At 37.2% G+C, this 21,424-nt stretch overlaps 2 protein-coding genes and 1 long non-coding RNA gene across 4 annotated transcripts in view; all 3 read left to right on the top strand.

The window, feature by feature from the left end:
* Positions 1-1,820: 1,820 nt before the first annotated feature.
* Positions 1,821-3,702, top strand: LOC127518444 (UDP-glucuronosyltransferase 1A5-like). Its single transcript, XM_051905126.1, has one exon. It carries the CDS (start codon positions 2,650-2,652, stop codon positions 3,592-3,594), a length of 945 nt encoding a protein of 314 aa, XP_051761086.1. The 5' UTR covers positions 1,821-2,649; the 3' UTR covers positions 3,595-3,702.
* Positions 3,703-4,457: 755 nt separating this feature from the next.
* On the top strand, positions 4,458-8,424 carry LOC127518449 (uncharacterized). The gene is made up of 4 exons (XR_007931558.1): positions 4,458-4,921; positions 5,351-5,473; positions 5,709-6,238; positions 7,522-8,424. It is a non-coding gene; the product is annotated as an uncharacterized LOC127518449 (long non-coding RNA).
* Positions 8,425-9,163: 739 nt separating this feature from the next.
* Positions 9,164-21,424, top strand: part of LOC127518436 (UDP-glucuronosyltransferase 1-6) — a 34,967-nt gene continuing 22,706 nt past the window's right edge. The window contains exon 1 of one of the 2 annotated variants that reach the window (XM_051905100.1): positions 9,164-10,211. In XM_051905100.1, the coding sequence (XP_051761060.1) occupies positions 9,348-10,211 (864 nt within the window). In that variant the 5' untranslated portion in view covers positions 9,164-9,347. Of the gene's footprint in view, positions 10,212-11,546; positions 11,797-21,424 lie in introns of those variants that run through there. The other variant, XM_051905106.1, reaches the window with a different exon arrangement.

Raw genomic sequence — 21,424 nt, 5'->3', positions numbered from 1 at the left:
CCACTGTTTATAGCAACCGTATCTCTGCAAACTTTTTTTGGTTTCCCTGATGTGTTTCTTGGTTTCTCTCATGCTCCGATATCGGCCTACTCAATTTTTTTTTTTTTTTTTTTACTCTTCGCTCAGAGGTAAAAAAAAAAAAAAAAAAAAAAAGATGTTCGAAATTGATGGGCGACTGTAATATCGTACTGTTTGCGAATATTACATAGCCATTTAGATGAATATTTAAATATGTGCTGGCTGTCGCTATCCTTTCAGTAGCACAACAAACACAACAACAAAAATGACAGCGATGACAAAATAACAGTCAAGAAAGCTGAGCACATGAATGTGGATATTGCACCAGTTCTGTAGCTAATTTGGCACTCCATTCATTCAAGTCAAGTCAAGTTATATAGCGCTTTAATAACTTCAAAGCAACTTAAGTATTCCACAGGAATAAACCAGCGTCTCAATTTCTTAAATTTTAGGAATCAGAATTTTAATAATTTCAATAACTTCTGTTTCAACTATAAGGCAGCTCTATTCATGTTTTCACTCTGATGGACTGAGAGAAGAAAATTCTATGATTTGATCAAATCAATGTACAGCCAGCCAATGTGCGGTTAAAATTGGAAACGCAAGAACCGAATTTTTCCCCCAGGGGCGTGGAGTGAGACAGGGCTGCAGTTTAAGCCCCACCCTCTTTAACATTTATATCAACCAGTTGGCCAATATAATAGAAAACGTCCCCATTCAAGGTCTCTCTACATGACACAGAAATAAAGTGTCTTCTCTATGCAGATGACCTGGTGCTCCTGTCGCCCACTAAAGAGGGACTTCAGGACAGCCTGAATCTGCTGGAGGATTACTGTCAGTCCTGGGCCCTGACAGTCAACCTCCAAAAAACTAGAATAATGATGTTCCAGAAACGCTCCAGATCTCAGGGACCAACACACACATTCACACTATCACACAGAACCATTGAAAGCGCAAAAACATACACTTACCTTGGCCTGAAAATAACTCCAACAGGTAACTTTACTTTGGCTGTGAATGAACTCAAAGAGAAAGCTCAGAGGGCTTTCTATGTCATTAAAAGATCAATTAAAATTGACATCCCAATCCAAATTTGGCTCAAACTTTTCAAATCTATAATTGAACCTATATATGGCAGTGAAGTGTGGGGTCCTTCTATAAAATTTGATTTCTTAAATTGGGAAAAACATCCGATTGAAACTCTACATTTAGAATTCTGTAAAAGAATACTCAAAGTCCAAAGAAAGACGCCAAACAATGGATGCAGGGCAGAATTAGGCCAATACCCTCTCCTTCTAAACATCCAAAAAAGAGCCATCAAATTCTGGAAACACCTAAAAACAAGTGACCCCAACACATACCATTACAAAGTCCCTAAAACACCAAGAGCTGAGCGTAAGTAAGAGTCCCCTGTGCCAGCTGGTGCTGAGACTGACTGACCTCACACCCGCAGAAATCTGCCAGCCTCAGGACACACACACACTCACACACATTCGGCTTACACAAATTATAAACACAGAAAAAGACAAGTACATCACCCATTGGACAAACACCATTAAAAACCAACACAAACTGGAATGTTATTCAGCACTAAATCGAGAATACACTACTGCGAACTACCTGAGTAAGTGATGTGAAACTCAGGAAAACACTGACGATGTACAGACTCAGCGAGCACAGTCTGGCCATAGAGACGGGACCGGCGCAGACAGACCTGGGAGGACAGACTCTGCTCGCACTGCATCCTGGGAGTGACGGAGATGGAGCTGCACTTCCTCACAGAATGCCCAAAATACCAAGAAATCAGAGACCACTACTACCCCAAAATTAATAAAATATTTCCCCAATTTAACATTTGTAGCCCAACCCAAAAACTCTGTTACATTCTTGGAGAAGAAGCCAAATGTTCCAAAATAGCTGCAAGATTTGTATCATCTTGCCACCTCCTGAGGGACAACCAGAAAGAAACAAACAGCCAATAAACACACCCCCATTAGACCTACACACATGTATATAATGTTCAAATTCTAAGTTCAGTTACATGATTTCTGTATTATAATCTTTTTTATTTATTATTTTTTATAATTATTTATTTAATTATTTTGTTACTACTATTATTTTATTTAGTTTATTATTTTCTCTACATAGGCTTTACTCAGATGTTCTGTTGTTCTAAATATTTTTCTATGTTGGTTAAATGCTTTGGCAATACAAAATGTATTTTTTTTTTTTTTGTCATGCCAATAAAGCTATCTGAATTGAATTGAGAAGAAATGAATGAGAAGGTGGAGCCCCCAGAGCACTCCTGTCTATTACGTCATCGTCATTGGTCAATGGCAGTTCGAAGGTATTTATCAGCCGTGCAAAGTTTTTTGTTTGTTTTTCGATTTTGCTTGAACTAGCCTATATTGGGACAGGTGCCAGGACCTGCTGAGGGTGTGGTTTTCCACGGATAAGTGGAAGGCGGATTACATTCTTTTGAGGCCCTGCCTTCTTTGTTGGGTGTAGCGACATCCCTTTTAGGATAAAAACCTCTGCCGGGAAGTGCAAATTCATAAGTGCCTTGCAGAAATTCAAAACAACCAACTCTTGCCAGTACTACAGATCATATGCTTGTAATTATTACTGATTATGAATGCTATGATTGTTAGAATGGCTGCTTCTGTATTGCTCTTGTGTCTTTTCTGCCTGGCATCAGCAGAGGCTGGAAATTTATTGGTGATTCCAGCATTTGGCAGCCACTGGACAGGCATGAGGCCTTTGGTGGAAGAGCTTGGTCGTAGAGGAAACCAGGTGGTGGTCGTCATCCCAGAGCAAAGTCTGAACATGGGTCCAGCACAGCACACCACCACTCTGACATATCCAGTACCCTACACCAAGACCCAGTTACAGGAGAGTATGAATGCAGGTATTAATGGACTGTTGAGTGCAGATTTATCTACAGATGTGGCCAGGTTTCAGAATTTCATCAACACTATGGATATGCTTAAAGTTATGATAACCCGCAACGCTGAGGGTTTGCTCTCCAACAAGGATTTGATGAAGAAACTGCAAGACTACAACTTTGATGCTATTCTTACAGATCCATTTGAGACTGTTGGAGTTATTGCTGCTGAATATCTCTCAATTCCGTCCATTTATATACAAACAAGCCATCCTTGTGGTGTTGATGCTCTTGCCAGTCAATGTCCAATTCCAGCTTCTTATGTTCCACAACCTTTAACTCACTTTACTGACCACATGAATCTTTGGCAAAGAAGTGTGAACTTGGTAAGGACTCTGTTTCAGCCCATGGCTTGCGGACATATGTTTGCTCGTGCAGATGAGATCGCCTCACGTGTACTGCAGAGAAAAACTTCAGTGGTGGAGATCATGAGCCGTGCAGCTCTCTGGTTTATGCATTTTGACTTTGTCTTTGAATTACCACGCCCATTGATGCCTAACATGATCATAATTGGAGGAATGGACAGCAAGAAAGCAGGACCTTTGTCACAAGTAAGTTTCTCTAAATTTGGTCAACGAAGAAAAGTGCAGCCTTATGTGCCACCATATCACCCTTTCTTGCTCAATATGTAATTGTACTCAATATTTTCAATCATACAGTGCATTTTATTATTTATTTAATATGAAAGATTTCTTCAATTTCAGTTCTTATCTGACTACACAGTAATTCGAGTGGAGTACAATGTGTTATTTGCTTTCCTATGTACAAACTCACTCTAAAACTGATGCAGTACAATACTATAGTAATTTATGTTAATACTATAGTGTTTTTGAACCATACTATAGTAAAGTACTTGAATTAATTTGTTGTGGTAATTCTATAGTTGTTGTGGTAATGTAACAACTATAGTAATATAAACAAATTACTTTACCCAATACTGTAGTAAGTTTTCTACAACTATAGGGTATATTATACTACAAAACACTGCAGTTTACTGTAGTAAAGTATTCTACAGTATTTATTACAGTTTATCAGTTCACTATAGTTAATACTACAGTATGTTGTAGCATTCATTAACAAAGTGTTGTAAATACTATAATATACAGTATATTACAATTTACTATAGTTTACTATAATAAATACTATAGTATTTTTTCATGTGGGGTTCCTGAAGTTTCTAGAGAGGGAAGTCACATTATTAGTTGTGAGCTAGGCATAGTTTTGAACCATGTGGTTGACGCGCATCATAGTTTCCATAGTAGGCCTATGTTGTGCAAAACTTCATTATGATTTGTAGTATTAACTGGTAAACAACGTTTCCATCTCTGTAATTACACATATAGAGGCTGGTTTTATTTAAGTTTGATATTTAAGTTCGTTTTTCAATCTTTGTTTAAAATACATGGGCAAAGAGCACATGTCTTCTGTCTGGTTTACTGGGGATATATACAGTTAAACTGAGCAGTGCAATTTCAATGCAGTAAACGCAGTTCTACGGTTCATACGGATAAATGTGTCAATAGCGCCACCGCGTGTCTTAAAATGAAACTAGTCTTATAATTTTGTAACCTGCTCTTTTAGATATAAACTGTTCTTTCGATAGTAAATACATACATGACAATTGCACTTTAAAGTATGGGTATTATGGTATTTAATAGTCAAACTGTTTAGCCAGAAATTAACTTGAGTGAAAATACCAGAAGTGAACTACACTCTAAAAAATGCTGGGTTATTTTTTCAACCCAACCGCTGGGTTGAGACTGCTGGGTAAGGACGCTGGTTAATTCAACCCAATTTTGGGTTAAAGATCCTTCTTAATCTTAACCCAGCAGTGCTGGGTTGGGAACACGGACGTGAAGGAGAGCATGCGCGTCACGTTAACAGCACTGAGGACTCCGGTGCGAGAAGCCGCCATTTTCTCCGCGTCTTCGGATGGAATCGAGTGAAAGACGGTTCATGGTAAGTAAAGATAAATAATTAAAGATATTCTCACTTATTTCTGTCCAAAAGTATTTTGAGATGTATTTGAAGGCGAAAAAAAAGTCAGAAAAGAACTTCGATGGAAATTTTCGCGGTTTTTGCCTCATTCGCCTCATGTCTCAACGGCCTCTTTTATTGAATCAAAGAGACGTTTTTAAATATAGTGGGTTTCTTGTGTCATATTTACAAGTTTCTTTAAGTTTGTTAATGGAAGGTTATCAATAGATTCACATTTTAATTCATTATTTTATTTTTTTTATTTTTTTTTATCTTCGCGGTTAACCCGAATGTAATGACCTAGTTTTCCTTAAGGAAATGAAACTGCGATATGTACGTTAATAAAGATTGGTTTATTATGGTGTTGAAGCGATAATTGTTGAAATTAATGTTTTGCATGTAATATTTCAGACTTGTTGCGCTTTGTGTGTTCGTTTGGCCCGCTCCGGGAGTAAACGACAGGCGACTGCTGTGCGAGGATGCGCGATTTTCTCAGCTAACGTTACAGAAGAAGAGAGGGAAAGACGATTTATGGTAAGTAATTTAAAATTCCATGTCATTATCAGTTGGTTTTTGATAAAACCATGTTTGTTTTTGTAGATCAAGCCAGAGACCTAAGGAGTGCTTCATTCTTTTGTTTATGTGAGTTTGTTAGAAAATGAATGTTTCTGTTGTCTTCTGCCTGTTTAACGTAAATTAAAATGTTTATGCAACAACAGTATAACTTGACATTTTTAAAAATAACTGATGTCCGTGTTACTCATTGCAGAACTCAAACCAACTGTGGTGAGGAGCCCTTCTCCTTGGTCTTCCTTTCTTAAAGGAATAGTGCACACAAAAATAAAAATTGTCACCATTTACCCAACCTCATGTCTTTCCAAACCCATAAGACTTTTGTCCGTCTATGGAACACAAATGAAGATATTTTTAATATTCTCATCTTTATTTATTTTTATCCATTTACAGTCTAGATGATCAGTATTTTTAAGCTTCACAAATGCAAAGTTATTGTAGTAATCCATACCAATATTTATATGTGAATACAATTCTAAATTATATCTGTTCATATCATGTAAAGCAATCATGTCTGTTCAGATTCAAAAATGTTGACTCCCAGACTTGCAATGGATGGACAAAAAATTGAGAGAATATTAAAAATATCTTCATTTATGTTTCAAAGATTACCAAAAGTCTTATGGTTTTGGAACGACATGAGGGAGAGTAAATTATGACAGTTTTCTTTTTTGGGTGAACTAATACTTTAAAGAGCAGCCCTCCAAGTTCATCAAAATGTGTGAGGTATGTCATGTCTGTTTTAATACTTCAACAAAAAAGTAGTTATTTATTTTTTATAGACATTTTTTGGCATGTTAACTGTTAAAGGGTTAGTTCACCCAAAAATGAAAATGTCATTTATTACTCACCCTCATGTCGTTCCACACCCGTAAGACCTTCGAACACAAATTAAGATATTTTTGATTAAATCCGATGGCTCAGTGAGGCCTGCATAGCCAGCAATGACATTTCCTCTCTCAAGATCCATTAATGTACTAAAAACACGTCTAAATCAGTTCATGTGAGTACAGTGGTTCAATATTAATATTATAAAGCAACGAGAATATTTTTGGTGTGCCAAAAAAACCAAAATAACGACTTATATAGTGATGGCCGATTTCAAAACTGCTTCAGGAAGCTTCGGAGCGTTATGAATCAGCAAGTCGAATCATGATTCGGATCGCGTGTCAAACCGCCAAACTGCTGAAATCACGTGACTTTGGCGCTCCGAACTGCTGATTCAACACGCTGATACATAACGTTCCGAAGCTTCATGAAGCAGTGTTTTGAAATCGGCCATCACTATATGTCTTTTTTTTTTTTTTTTTTTTTTTTTTTTTTTTTTTTTTTTTGGCGCACCAAAAATATTCTTGTCGCTTTATAATATTAATATTGAACCACTGTACTCACATGAACTGATTTTAATATGTTTTTAGTACATTAATGGATCTTGAGAGAGGAAATGTCATTGCTCCCTATGCAGACCTCACGGAGCCATCGGATATCGACAAAAATATCTTAATTTGCGTTCCTAAGATTAACAAAGGTCTTACGGGTGTGGAACGGCATGAGGGTGAGCAATAAATGACAGAATTTTCATTTTTGGGTGAACTAACCCTTTAAGCTTCATAATGACAGAAAAACATCTCACAGGACTCCACACTACATGCTGTGTAGGGAGCCACTGGCCCCTAAATGAAGACATTGTGGCAAAAACATGGTTTTTGAATAGGGCTGGGCAGTAAACGATATGTCAAGATCACAATTAAATTTATGGCTAAAAAAGTAAGCTCTGGACATATTTACTGTATATGGATTAATCTAATCCATCTGCAGTCTCACTGTATGAGGACAATCCACATGAACTTCATCTCCATAGCTGCTCTTGAGTCACTTCACAATGATGTGGATGCACCTGTCTGAAAATTATTCAGTTTTAACCATCAAATGTTTTAAGAATTTGTTTTGTGTTCCCTAGTAATTTTCTTTTTCCTCTTTTTAACCCAATGATGAACTGGTGGTGACAGGGATGAATACTGGTTAAAAAGGAGAATGATCTTCCCCAATGGAGATCACTGATGTGACCGTGCTTTTAAAGGAGAAGATTGTCCTGGACAATTTAAAGGATGTTGCATGCCTTTGCTGTGCTGATGGAGCTTCTTCATGACTGGACATCAGTTATCCTAAGGAGGTCAGGAAAATTGGCAGTGATGCGTGTTCTGTATGTACTCATGGACTCAACGAACTTTTAGCATATAATCTGACAAATGTTCAATGCTTGTTCATTGTTGTTTAGTGGATAAATTCACACTCTCATTCAAACTCAAATTCTTTCACATGTCTTAGGGAATTCTGTAACTAACAAATGTTATAATGTCAGTGTTAATGTTGTGGTTTGTGTTCAGTCATGTTTGTAAAACAAACAAAAAACTTTAGTCATGTTAAATAGTGTTATTAAAATTCTTAGATTTATTTAACTCTTAGTTTAATATAGCTCCATATTTTAGGCAACAATAGAGATTTTAGATAATTATTACCAAGTAGTTTTGTAAACAACTTAAGGTTATGGATTTATAGTTATAAGTTTGAAATTGAGTTAACTTTGGAAGTTAACTTGTTACCTTTGTTTGCTTGAATAAATTATTGCAATATTTAATACAATTACTTAAAGTTGAAACCAGTGAATAATTTTATAGTGTAGTGTTTTTGTTGGCGGTGGATAATATGCAAAAAAAGTCTTATTTGGTCTTAAATGCCAGTTATATTCATCAATGTTCACTGAAATGTGAAAAACAATTTAATTTCTGTATAAACTGTATGGCTGTTGATTTGCAATTCTTTTCTGATTTTCATCTCACATGCATGTTGTTACTTTTGACCATGTTTGCCCTTGTCCTTGTTTTTAATAAATTTTTACCTTTTGATAGTCATTCTGTGTGTACAAGTTATTTTATAATGTCTAAGATTACTGGGTTTAATTAAACTCATTTGGGTTAATTTAAATACTGCAATGTAGTCATTTTGCACCAAAATTTAGGTTACAAAAAACAACCCAGTGCTGGGTTGTTTTTTGTAACCTAAATTTTGGTGTAAAATTGCCAAAATAACCTAAATTGGGTTGTTTTTAACCCAGCATTTTTTAGTGTACATTTACATTTCTTCATTTTGTAGATGCTTTCATCGCATATTTTTAATAAAAAGCAGTATTGTAGTTTAACAATTTCAATTTTTAAACTACTATAAATTAATTTTCTTGTTTTTTTCTGCAACCAAGATAAACTCAACTCACAAATGTGTGTTACATGAAATTAATCAGGAACTCTTTTTATTATATTCCTTTTAACAAATTATTTCCTGCATCATACCTATGCTATCAGAGCATCAAGAGAACATGACTTTTGTCAGATAACCATATTCTAAAACATTTCACACAGTTTGGATCCACACTGCAGTGCAAGCATGACCATGCACATTCTAATAGAGATAATAAGTAAGCTAAAAGTGATCTATGTACTTTGTAAAAATGTTGATGTGCTCGGTTTATGTGCATAGATAGCTAGAGCTGACTAGAGGACTCCTATCAGCTCAAAGTCTACCCTCTGTCTGAAAGGGGTCTTTATAAAAAATCCATGTCTGGGTACTTTTCTCACTCTGCTACTAAGCGCATGCTTTGCTGCTAAAGAATCAAGATTGTCAGCTTTTCAGGACCAACCTACTATTGGTTGTTGAAACTCCTCTTTCAGGATAAAAGCCTGTGCCGGGAAGTGCAAATTCAAAAGTGCTTTCAGACATACAAGACAATCTTCTTACCTATACTACCAGATCATATGCTTGTAATTATTGCTGACTGATTATGAATGATAGGATTGTTAGAATGGCTGCTTCTCTATTGCTCTTGTGTCTTTTCTGCCTGGGATCAGTAAAAGCTGGGAAGTTATTAGTAGTTCCTTCAGATGGCAGCCACTGGACAGGCATGAGGCCTTTGGTGGAGGAGCTTGGCCGTAGAGGAAACCAGGTGGTGGTCGTCATCCCAGAAGCAAGTCTCAGCATGGGTCCGTCTCAACACACCACCACTCTGACATATCCAGTACCCTACACCAAGACCCAGCTACAAGAGCACGTGAATGCAGGTGTTACTACTCTGACAAGTACAGATTTATCTACAGATCTGGCCAGGTTTCAGAGTTTCATCAACACTATGGATCTGCTTAATGTTCTTATAACCCGGAATGTGGAGGGTTTGCTATCCAACAAAACGTTGATGAAGAAACTGCAAGACTACAACTTTGATGCTATTCTCACAGATCCATTTGAGCCTGTTGGACCTATAGCTGGTGAATACCTCTCAATTCCAGCCATTTATATACAAACAAGCCATCCTTGTGGTGTCGACGCTCTTGGCAGTCAATGTCCAATTCCAGCTTCTTATGTTCCACAAGCTTTTACTCACTTTACTGACCACATGAATCTTTGGCAAAGAAGTGTGAACTTGGTAAGGACTCTGTTTCAGCCCATGGCTTGCAGACGTATGTTTGCTCATGCAGATGAGATCGCCTCACATGTACTGCAGAGAAAAACATCGATGGTGGAGATCATGAGCCGTGCAGCTCTCTGGTTTGTGCATTCAGACTTTGCTTTCGCATTTCCACGTCCGTTGATGCCAAACATGATCATAGTCGGAGGAATGGACAGCAAGAAAGCAAAACCTTTGTCACAGGTAAGTATTCTAATAGCGCTTATTTTGCCACTACTAATGATTTTCTCTGTGCTGTTCTCTGTTATCATCCTCAAATGTAAAGAGAATTTGCCAATATCACAGTTTAAAAAAAGACAATTCAGAAATAATATGAATAAACTCACTCATATATGCAACTGGAAAGAAAGCTCTCAATAGGTCTTTTCATGATCAGTCAGCATTTTCTTTTTTTCTTTTCTTGGAACTTTTGAGAGATTTTAGGTAATTTGTGAAAATTGCACTAGTAAGTGGGATCAAGTATTTCATGGATCAAGATTTTGGGAGGAGGGGGAACCTCTCTGAGCCTTTTCACAGGTCTGTGTAAGAACAGAAAACAATAGTTCTAAAACATGTTTGACTGTTTCTGGAATTTTATCACTACAAAACTGCAAACCAGTTCTTCAGTTTCTGTGCACAGGGGCAAAGTACAAAACCTCCCCAGACTCCACACACCCCCTCCTCCTCTCATCACTATGTGTTTAATGAAGTATGTATCAACAGAAACATATTTCAGTTTTCTCACTCTGTCATTGTAACTAATATTTTCAATCATGCCATCCATTTTATTATTCATTATGATTTTTTTTGAATAATCCTTAATTTCAGTTGTTAAGTGGCTACTAATTGTTAACAGTAATTGCAGTAGCAATGTAGAATCTGTACAGTCTAAACTGATGCAGTTGCCTTGCAGTTCTTACAGAGGGAAGTCTCACTGTTGAAAACTGTGAGCCATGCGTGGTGTTGGATTGTTAGTTTTTGTATAAACCAATCATGTCAAACATCACAATTTGCAAGCAATGTTTTAGCCCTATAAGCACACATGCAGGTAATAGGCCAGTATTTGAAGTCAGGCTGTGTTTGAGTTTTATCTTCAAGCATGTCCTCATCCTAATTTTTTAAACTTTCAGTACTCTACAAACATATTTAGTATTTTGCATATCTTTTGAAAAAAGTAAAAATATACACCTATTTGAATAACAAGACCTAATGACATTTCATGCTTGCCATGAGTTTTGCATTTGACAAGAACAATCATTTATTAAAAAAAGTATTAAAAAAGTAAAAGTATCTGTGCAATAAGTTACTTTGTAATATGCTTTTCCCTTTTTTCTTTTTTCCATTTTCATCTATGCCATTACAAGCCATATAGTATGCATTTGTCTCTATTTAATTTTTGCATGACATAATATATTTCTAAACTTTCACCCCGATTGTTTGCTTAACCGCCATATATAGATAAAGTCCCACCCAGCTGCTAGGATCTCCACCTCTGCTACATAAACCAGACTCATTGTGAGATACTGGAGTAGTTTAAGCTACGCATTACCTGGTTGCTTCTGGTCGACGTCTCCTCCAGCTGGCAAAAGCCACAGTGAGATTTTTTTTTTTTAATACCATTGATAAAATGGCTGGCGTGTGGTTGCTCCTGAGTCTCTTCTTCTTGGGTTCAGCTGAAGCTGGGAAACTTTTGGTTATTCCATCAGATGGCAGTCACTGGTTAGGAATGAAACCTATTGTGGAGGAGCTGGGGAGGAGAGGAAACCAGGTGGTGGTCGTCATCCCAGAGGCGAGTATGAGTATGGGTCCTTCACAGAATACCACCACTCTGACATTTCCAGTGAACTACACCAAAGCTGAACTTCATGCGCTATTAGAAGGCGGTATAATTACAATTCTGAGTACTGACCTTTCTTCTGACCTGTCCAAGTTTCTGCTTTTTTTTAACCAAATGAACCTTCTTCAAAGGTTCATAGTGAGGAATGCAGAGGGTCTGCTCTTCAACGAGGACTTGATGAAGAAGCTTCGAGACTACAGCTTTGATGCTATTCTCACTGACCCGTTTGAGCCTGTTGGGGTTATTGTTAGTGAATATCTCTCCATTCCAGCTATTTATATGCAAATAAACCTTCCTTGTGGTGTTGACACTCTTGCCAGCCAATGTCCAAGTCCTCCCTCTTATGTTCCACAACGTAATACCCACTTTACAGACCAGATGAATTTGTGGCAGAGGTCTGTCAACCTAGTAAGGACTCTACTGCAGCCCATGGCTTGTAGATACTTGCATACTTATGCAGATGAGATCGCCTCACGTGTACTGCAGAGAAAAACATCGATGGTGGAGATCATGGGCCGTGCAGCTCTCTGGTTTATGAGGTTTGACTTTGCCTTTGAATTTCCACGACCGTTGATGCCTAACATGGTTATGATTGGAGGAATGGCAACCAAGAAGCCAAAACCATTGTCACAAGTAAGCTCCCATAAATATATTTGCATGTAATTGCAAGTTCATTTACACTAACATTATAAGTGACGTTGATCTCTATCTCGTTGCTCACTTTTCTCTATCCCTGTCTGTCATCAACTCATTGTCATGGACTGTGAAAATAGCCAGCAAATGCACAACCTCAAACCAGCATCTATACCATATATAGAGAGTGTTTTGTTTAAAGTAATGGTGTCTAATGGGCTGAGAAAGAGCAAGAAACTGTTTGGGTCTAGAGTATAATGATTCCAGAAATATGCTTCTCATGAAACATCTCTGCTTTAACCACAATATGAAAAAGTTTCTCTCTCTTGTCACTGAGGCAAAATACCTTTGTTGAATGTTGACATCCTCCTAAATACACTGCCTAGCCTGATTGCACTCTGGAGTAGGTACTTATTTTGAATAAACCGCTAAAATAGTATGTTCTATATAGGATGAATTCGAGTATACCCTAAATTCCGGTCCAACATGGCTGTCCTGAAACCTCCGTGACGTATGGTGCTGTGGCTCTGCAGTAGATAGGCTACTATTGGCTCTCGCTTGAGAGCGCACAGCAAAGCCAAGTGTGCCTTTTCAAAACACAAGAAACACCTATATATTTTGATGAAATATATATTATAGCCTCATTAAGGTTAGGGTTGGTGGTGGGGGCGGGGTAGGCGATCGTCAGCTCTGCACTAACTTCCATTCTGAGACTACACCTGTCTTGCGTGGCTGTCCTGAAATGGCTATCACATAATGGCATGTCTTTAGGTAGTGTCATATATTTGGATGTGTTTTATGCAAACAGTTAATGCTGCTGCATGTTTCCAATGCATGGTCTGAGGGAGTGACGGCAAATTTAACACCTTTCTCTGTAACGCTTTAGATTACAGCCTGGAAAGTACTGCGTAATTACATCGTATTTACAGCGTAACTTCCGGTAATTATAGTGTACCTATAAAGTAAGTATGTGTAAGTATAGGGAAACAATAAGTCCCAAAATTCTTGGGAATAAAGGGGTAACAACCAGGAAAATAACAAATTATTTAGAACTAGGGGTACTTATACTATTATAATAGACAACAATCTTATGTTTGGGAGCAATTACGGGGTAGGCTACATATCAGGTAGTTACAGGGTAAGTACAATAAAAAACACACCATCTGATATCACTGACTCCGAAACCTTTATTTGAAAAACAACTTAATTCAAAACAGGTTTACAACACTTCTTATTCATTTATTCATTTTTAAAATCAACTTTTCATTTCAAATTTTAAAGTCCTGACAGAAAGTAGCACATTTTGTCCCTTTTTTTGCTCTTGCTTAGCTTTCACCTCCTCTTTGTCACGATCACTGTCTGTTCCTGTCAGTTCCTGGACTCCACTTCCCATAATCCTCCCTTCCAATCACATGCACCAATCACCAATTGCCACACACACCTGCAGATCATTACCTGGACTATTTAAGACACACACACACCCTTTGCGAAGTCTTGATTTGCTGTTGTGATCATTACTGAGCGTTTTCTTGTGGACTGTTTCCTGGTTTCCGGTTGGATTGTTTATTCTTTGTGATTCTCTGCTGCCTGCCCTGATCTTTGCCTGTTTCCTGGACTGTGATTGTTTGCTGCCTGCCCTGATCCTTGCCTGTACCCTGATTCTGTTTGTCTGCCGCCTGCCTCGACCATTGCCTGTCCTGGTTTATGTTCCTGCCTTTGCCCCTGTCTACCTGTGTAAATACTGTTCTTAATAAAGCTTGCAAATGGATCCCCGCTCTGCCGACCCATCATTACACTCGTTTCTCTTCTTCTTTTTCAATCTTTCCACTGATGAACCTTAATAAGGAATCCCATGAGTTTTGCTATTCTGTATTATGTATTAAAAGAAAATACAGTACACCCAGAAATGTTCTCATGGTTTACTCATCTTTACGCTTCCGACCAACTGTCACCAGCGCGTGCATGAGAGTCGACTTCGCATTTGACGAAGCAACGTGAAGTTTCAAGCTTTCATGACGTTCTTGCAGGAGTTTCATGTGAACGTCGTCTCTGTTCTTCTGTCTTGTTTCTCATTATTATTATTATCTGTTATTCAGATAATAATAATTATTCAAGAAAAAAAAAACGGACGGCATCCGACTTTTCGAGTGAGTTTCTCGGCGTGCTTACGTCACGCCTCAAGTTATGTCAAGCATGAACTCTCAACCCTCTCATGCACGCGCAGGTGACAGTTGTTCAGAAGCTTTAGTCTACAGTTTAACAATTTTAAATATTTGGTATTTTTCTTACAAACACTTATCTTTTCACTTCAGAAGACATTTATTCATCCATTGGGGTCGTATGGATTACTGTATTGCTGTATGTGCTGTTTGATGCTTCAAATTTTAGGAACACATGAGCTTGCATTATAAAGCATTCCCAGAGATTTTTTTTTTTTCTAAAAACCCATGTTTGTGTTCATCCAAAGAAGGAAAGTCATACACATCTCAAATGGCATGAGGGTAAAAGATCAGTAAATGGTGAGGACATTTCTGGGTGTACTGCATTTTCTTTTAATACATACAGAATTTAAATAAAGAAAAAGAAGAAGAGGAACAAGAGGAGGAAGCCAAGCAAGAGAAACGAATAATTAGAAGTGTTGTAAATCGTTGTAAAAAAAAGTTGTTTTGGAGTAAGATGTTTTTTAAATAAAGGTTTCCACAGTGATATCAGATTGTGTGTATACATGTGTTTTTATTATACTTACCCTAAAACTTAATGAAACAAGAGGGCAACAAGCACCACTTTAATTTACAGCCCGCAATTCCATACTTACCATGTAACTACATGAGTATTTCCCCAGTCTTAAAAAAAATGCAACAGTTGTAGTTGTACTTGCCTTTAAGCAACTTAATCAGTGCACTTTTGCAATAAAAACAAAATACTGTGTACGTAAATGTACTATGTAGCCTACCCTATAATTTTAAAAAAGCCTTTATGTATTTGTACACTATTATTACAAAAAGGTGTGCAGTGTATGTTCCCGCTAAATTGCTCCCAAACGAAAGTTTGTTGTCTATCATAATAGTATAAGTACCATTAAAATACTTACATAATAAATAATTTGTTATTTTCCTGGCTGTTACCCCTTTATTCCCAAGACTTTACATATTGTTCCCCTATACTTACAAATACTTACTTTATAGGTACACTATATTTACTTTAAGTTACACTGTAAATACGTTGTAATTACACAGTACTTTCCGGGCTGTAATCTAAAGCGTTACCCCTTTCTCTCTTCTGACCTGTTGTATTTTTTGTTCACTAATTAGAAGTTTGCACAACTTTGATGATGTCCGCTTCTGAGAACATTAGAAATGTGAAAAGGGTCCATCATCTGCAGCCTTGTTCCCATAGCGGAATCAGTGCTGTGTTGTAATTCAAAATAACACTCGAGTAATATAAAAAAAAGGAGATTTTTGTAAAGTATATAAACCACATTCTTTTATATTTCCTAGACAAGAACAGCAAACCGATTTCAGTACCAAACTGATTAGAACATTAATAGCTGAATTCATAAGGGCTTACAGTATTTGTAAGCATTTGATATTGATGGCATTTAGACATTAGATTCAAATTCAGCGTATAATAAGATTTGTGTGACAGATAACCAGAGAGAAAGAGAAACATTAGATTTGATGTTAAGGGTGTGTGTAAGAGCCATATGTTATTTGTTTTTGTTTTTTTTATTTAGATGTGGAATAAATAATTATGTGTGTTAAGCAATTGTAAAATAATTATAAAAGTAAATAATTAAATATGTGCATTTCATTTCATATTGACGATGTCATTTCCGGAAAAGACCGCTAGTGTTTTGTGAAGCAATAATGGAGGGAAACAGTTTTTTGACCGTGTAACATTTTTCCAGTTAATTTTGTTATTAAACTTTATCTAAAGAAAGTTTCTGGACTACGGAATGTTATTCGAGTTCAAATCACGCTCTCACAAGAAGAAGGAGCAAAATTGATGAAAATTTAGAGGGATTGCTATCACAGTGTGGATGCATTCTAATCTATACTGTATTAGTATCACTTTGAATAAATGTGACAACATTTAAACCTTTAAAAGTACATTTTTAAGTACATTTTAAGAGACCTGCTAAAGCCACTGTTTCCACCTGCATCATGAAAGTGCTTTGTGAGAGTAACTCTAAGGCTCCTGTAGGATATTTTAACATCATGTTATCATGGGTCATGTTAGATTTACTCGTGTACTGAATCTAAAACCAGTGCAGGCTTTTAGATTCAGATAAGTTTGACTCTAGACCTTTTGTCATTTATGTACATTCATTAGAATTTTAATCACTGTTGTATTTTTATTGTATTTTAATAAATTGTTTTAATCTATTGTAGGTATTTTAATTAAAATGATTAAGTGGCAAACAGGTCATCATATGTAAAAACGTGATCTGTAATCTTTCTGCAGTGTTGTGCAAGTTACTTCCAAACTATAATACATTATAGATTACTTGTTACTGTTATTTAAAAGTAATTCTTTACCTTACAATATTACTGTCTCAAAATTGTAATGCGTTACATTACTCCTGTATTACTTTTGAGTTACTTTCACCAAAATTACTACAGAAGTAGAACTTAAAGGGTTAGTTCACCCAAAAATGAAAATAATGTCATTTATTACTCACCCTTATGTCGTTCCACACCCGTAAGACCTTCGTTAATTTTCAGAACACAAATTAAGATATTTTTGTTGAAATCCGATGGCTCAATGAGACCTCCATAGCCAGCAATGACATTTCCTCTCTCAAGATCCATTAATGTACTAAAAACATATTTAAATCAGTTCATGTGCATACAGTGGTTCAATATTACTATTATAAATCGACGAGAATATTTTTGGTGCAGCAAAAAAAACAAAACAAAGTAACGACTTATATAAAGATGGCCGATTTCAAAACACTGCGTCAGGAAGCTTCGGAGCATTATGAATCAGGGCGAGTAATAAATGACATTATTTTAATTTTTGGGTGAACTAACCCTTTAACTTTCTAAAATGACAAAATGTAGGCCTACTGCAGAGCATTTTACATCCAGTAGAGGGCGATAATGACTGTGGCTATCCAGGCTAACAATATAGCTTATAATTGGCAAAGTGATAAGGCTCAAGACAATGCAAAAAGGATGACAGACAGAATCACAAACGATCCAAGTCTGTTAAAAGTATGGTAGAGGTATAAAGTGATTATCTGACAAACTTGTAGTAATGCGCATACGTCCATCTCGCGAATGTACAGTCTTCTTCTGCCATCTTCACCCATTAGCTGCTTTTCCACTGGCCAGTGCGAGCAAAGAGGCTGAAATCATGCCGCGTTTCCACTGTTGGGCCAGTAGCCTCGCGGCACTCCTGTAAAACCCGCCCTAAACACGCCTTCACTGGACTACGTCACACAATACAAAGTTACACCAGCAAGAGGGAGATGAATTAAATAAATCGCTAAACAAATATATCAGAAGCTGTCATTTAGTCTTTATTTACAAACTTGGACACCACACGGCTATTGACTGACCACGAACAGGTAATAGAACTTACTTGCGGCATTTTTCATTCGTTAAAGTCCATTTCCTAATAAAAATTTCCTGATAATTTACTCACCCCCATGTCATCCAAGATGTCCATGTCCATATAGTGGACTTCCATTGGCCCCAAACGGTTGAATGGGGATGGTGTAGGACATTCAGCGTAAGCTTTTTGAAGAATACGGAATCGCGGTCTGGTAGAAGCACTTGTGATGCAATCATGAAGCATATACATTTTAATTTTTTTTTAAAGAAAATGACCAATCGTTTCACTAGATAAGACCCTTATTCCTCGTCTGGTATCGTTTAAAGCCCTTTGAAGCTGCACTGAAACTGTAATTTTGACCTTCAACCGTTTGGGGCCAATTAACCCTGGAATGTTTTCATCAAAAACCTTAATTTCTTTTCGACTGAAGAAAGAAGGACATGGACATCTTGGATGACATGGGGGTGAGTAAATTATCAGGACATTTTTATTAGAAAGTGGACTAATCCTTTAATGTCTCGCGGTCTTGCTGTTTTTTTTTTTTTTTTTGAACAATTAAATTTTGGGCTAAAAGTGTGTTGTAACGCAAGCGTTACTGAACACGTACCGAGTAAAATATTAATGAAAATTGTTTAGTAATGCCTTACACTACTGCGTTACAGCAAAAAGTAATACGTTACTTAGTGTAATGCATTACTTTTGTAACGCGTTACTCCCAACACTTTCTGTCAGCACTTTCTTTCATTCAGAGTAGTGTGCCTTTGACCACTTATAGTCCCTGTAAAGTCATTTTAAAGTAGCTGGGGGCGTGTCGGATGTCGGCGCTGAAACCACACCCACTCGCGAGAGCTGCCATCTCAACTGACTTGTCTAATGAGTCAAACACACTGATGCATATAAACAAAAGAATCGTGTTTGAGGCACACAAGGCAACTTACACTCATTGGTGGGCGCGTACTGCCGACCGTTGTCGAGTCGACAGATGACGTGAGGATGAAGGCCGGGACGGGAGAGACTCTGTCCGGCCCCATATCATCGGTTGTCGGTGGGACGATAGGAAGGCCGAGGCGGGTCTGTTCATCCCCATTCACCAAAAACAGCGGATTATCAGTGAATCCCAGCTGTCTGATGAAAGTTTGTAAAACTATCCGGTGTAGAACGATCACTTTAGAGACAAAATTAATCCACCCCTTCTTCATATCATCGTTTTAGGAAATTTAAATAAGGAGACCGAGCTGTATTGTATAATGTAATATGCATCTGCGTGACGAAGGCATTACTAGCTAAATGTGCAAGGGGCTGTATAACTAACGGTAATGACACTCGAGATTGAACGAGTGAGCCGCTGTAGCGTTAGGGGCGGCGCCATGCTCGGGGGATCCAGTGCGTCATCGAATCCCCCGTTTTAGCTCCGCCCAAAAATCCTGAACAAAGAATTGGTGAAAAACTGTTTAACGCTCTAACTTCACAATTCAGCACTACATAATTCACAGTCTTTGTAATATGTTTCAGCAATACATTTGTAACATTTATAACGTGTTTACAAACAATTCTCAGAATTGACTTTACAGGGACTTTAAGCACCTCATGCAACAGCACCTTGTATGAGAGTTCATGTTTTGTGAATGCCTTGTGTTCCTGTGTGTTTAGGGAGGAGCTGGGAATAATCACTCAGTTTGCACGCTATGTGAGGCAATATACTGACAGACCATAGTGACTTGTGGAATTGTTTTGAAAATTAAGTCAAAAGGTAACCTCTATCAAACTCTGTACTTATGAACCAGAAAAGTTACTTTTTTTCTTTATAAACAATGACTTATAAACAATTGTGAGGGGAAAAAAACTTTGGAAAATATTATGCTTGGTTCAGTTTGTCAATATTACTATCAGTGACCTGACATTTATGTTTTGTCTGATCAAATAATTAAATGCAATTCATATATACAAAGACTTGAAAACACCTCTTCTATGATTATGATGTTTTTAATTTTTTTAGTTAAAATTAATTCTGATACTTTTTGGGAGGCATAAAGTATATTGTCAGGGTGATAAAAATTGTCAGGGCGATACAACTGTCCTGATATCATAATGAAAAAAAAAAAAAAAACGACTGAAAAGAATGAAATTTGTAAAAATTAAAGTGCCCCTATTATGGAATTTGAAAGATTCCTATTTTTGTTTTGGGAGTCCCCAACAACAGATTTACAAGCATGCAAGATCAAAAAACACTTTCATTGTCTTATAATATGCATTTATTTTTACCTTATTTGCTCAACGACTCCCAAGCGATTCGCTCAACGATTAATTTTTCCAAACCCCTTGTTTGCATGACGCTAATCTGCGGTGATTGGTCAGGTGACTTCTGCTGGTTAACACGGAGTACAGTATACAGTGCTTGAATCACTTACATTGTATTATAATAATGATGGTGCTCCGCTCTGTTCTAAAAATAAAGACTCAGAGAGGAAATAAGTTGTTTTGTGTTTATGTTAGCGAACCTAGCCCACAGCTCGGTGGTAAACACATAAACAGTCATGGTATATGCGTTAACCCAATGCAGAAATGTATTGATAAAGCGCTGCAGTTGTACACCATCGTATTGCTCTATTCTTTATCATAACTCTAATTAATAACAACAACAAACATTTGACACATTTCTAGACAATTGCGAGCGAATACATATTGCTGTTAGCTGGTTAGCCGGAGACCTACTATTGTGCATGCTACAGAGAACATAGCAACAATTAATCATACTTACAGGTTGTAATTCGGAGGAGGAAGAAGCTGGTCCAAATAAACTGGGTACTGACCCATCCTTCAATAACAACCGGCTTGAGAATCCCTCATTGAACACATTTAGGTTGAAGAAGCAGTCGTCAGTAAAATGATGGGAACACAGCACAAGGTTCGGGCTGTACTGCTGTGGTATCATTGTAAAGATCAACTTTAACTGCTAATTCTTCACGTATTGGCAGTGTTTGAGGAGTTTCAAGTTGTCCCTGGTATCTGTGCATACAATAAGTGGGCGGGCAATATGCTTATGTTTCGTTTTGATGTCACAACGAAACGGCTTGGGATTCGTTTTACAAGCGACTCGTTTAATTGAGTCAGAGTCGACTCTTACTTTTGAGAGACAATAACTTTATATATGGTGCGCTTTCAGATTTAAAACTTTGCAGGATGTTTTCATTCACTTAGAGCTATGTTACACACTACATGAAAGGTAATTTTCAAAAATCCATAATAGGGGCACTTTAAGGTAACATTTAATATCAATGGTCCACTTTAGACATTCTATGAACCATAATTAAATTTGCAACTATATGTCAACTAGCAGTTATTAAATTATTAGTAGACTCTGCTTAATATCTGCTAACACTTCATTTTG

Source organism: Ctenopharyngodon idella, chromosome 9, assembly GCF_019924925.1.
Source record: "Ctenopharyngodon idella isolate HZGC_01 chromosome 9, HZGC01, whole genome shotgun sequence".
NCBI classification, from domain to species: Eukaryota; Metazoa; Chordata; class Actinopteri; order Cypriniformes; family Xenocyprididae; genus Ctenopharyngodon; species Ctenopharyngodon idella.
The sequence above is the reverse complement of the archived record's forward strand: the minus strand, read 5'-3'. Positions and strand labels throughout refer to the sequence as shown.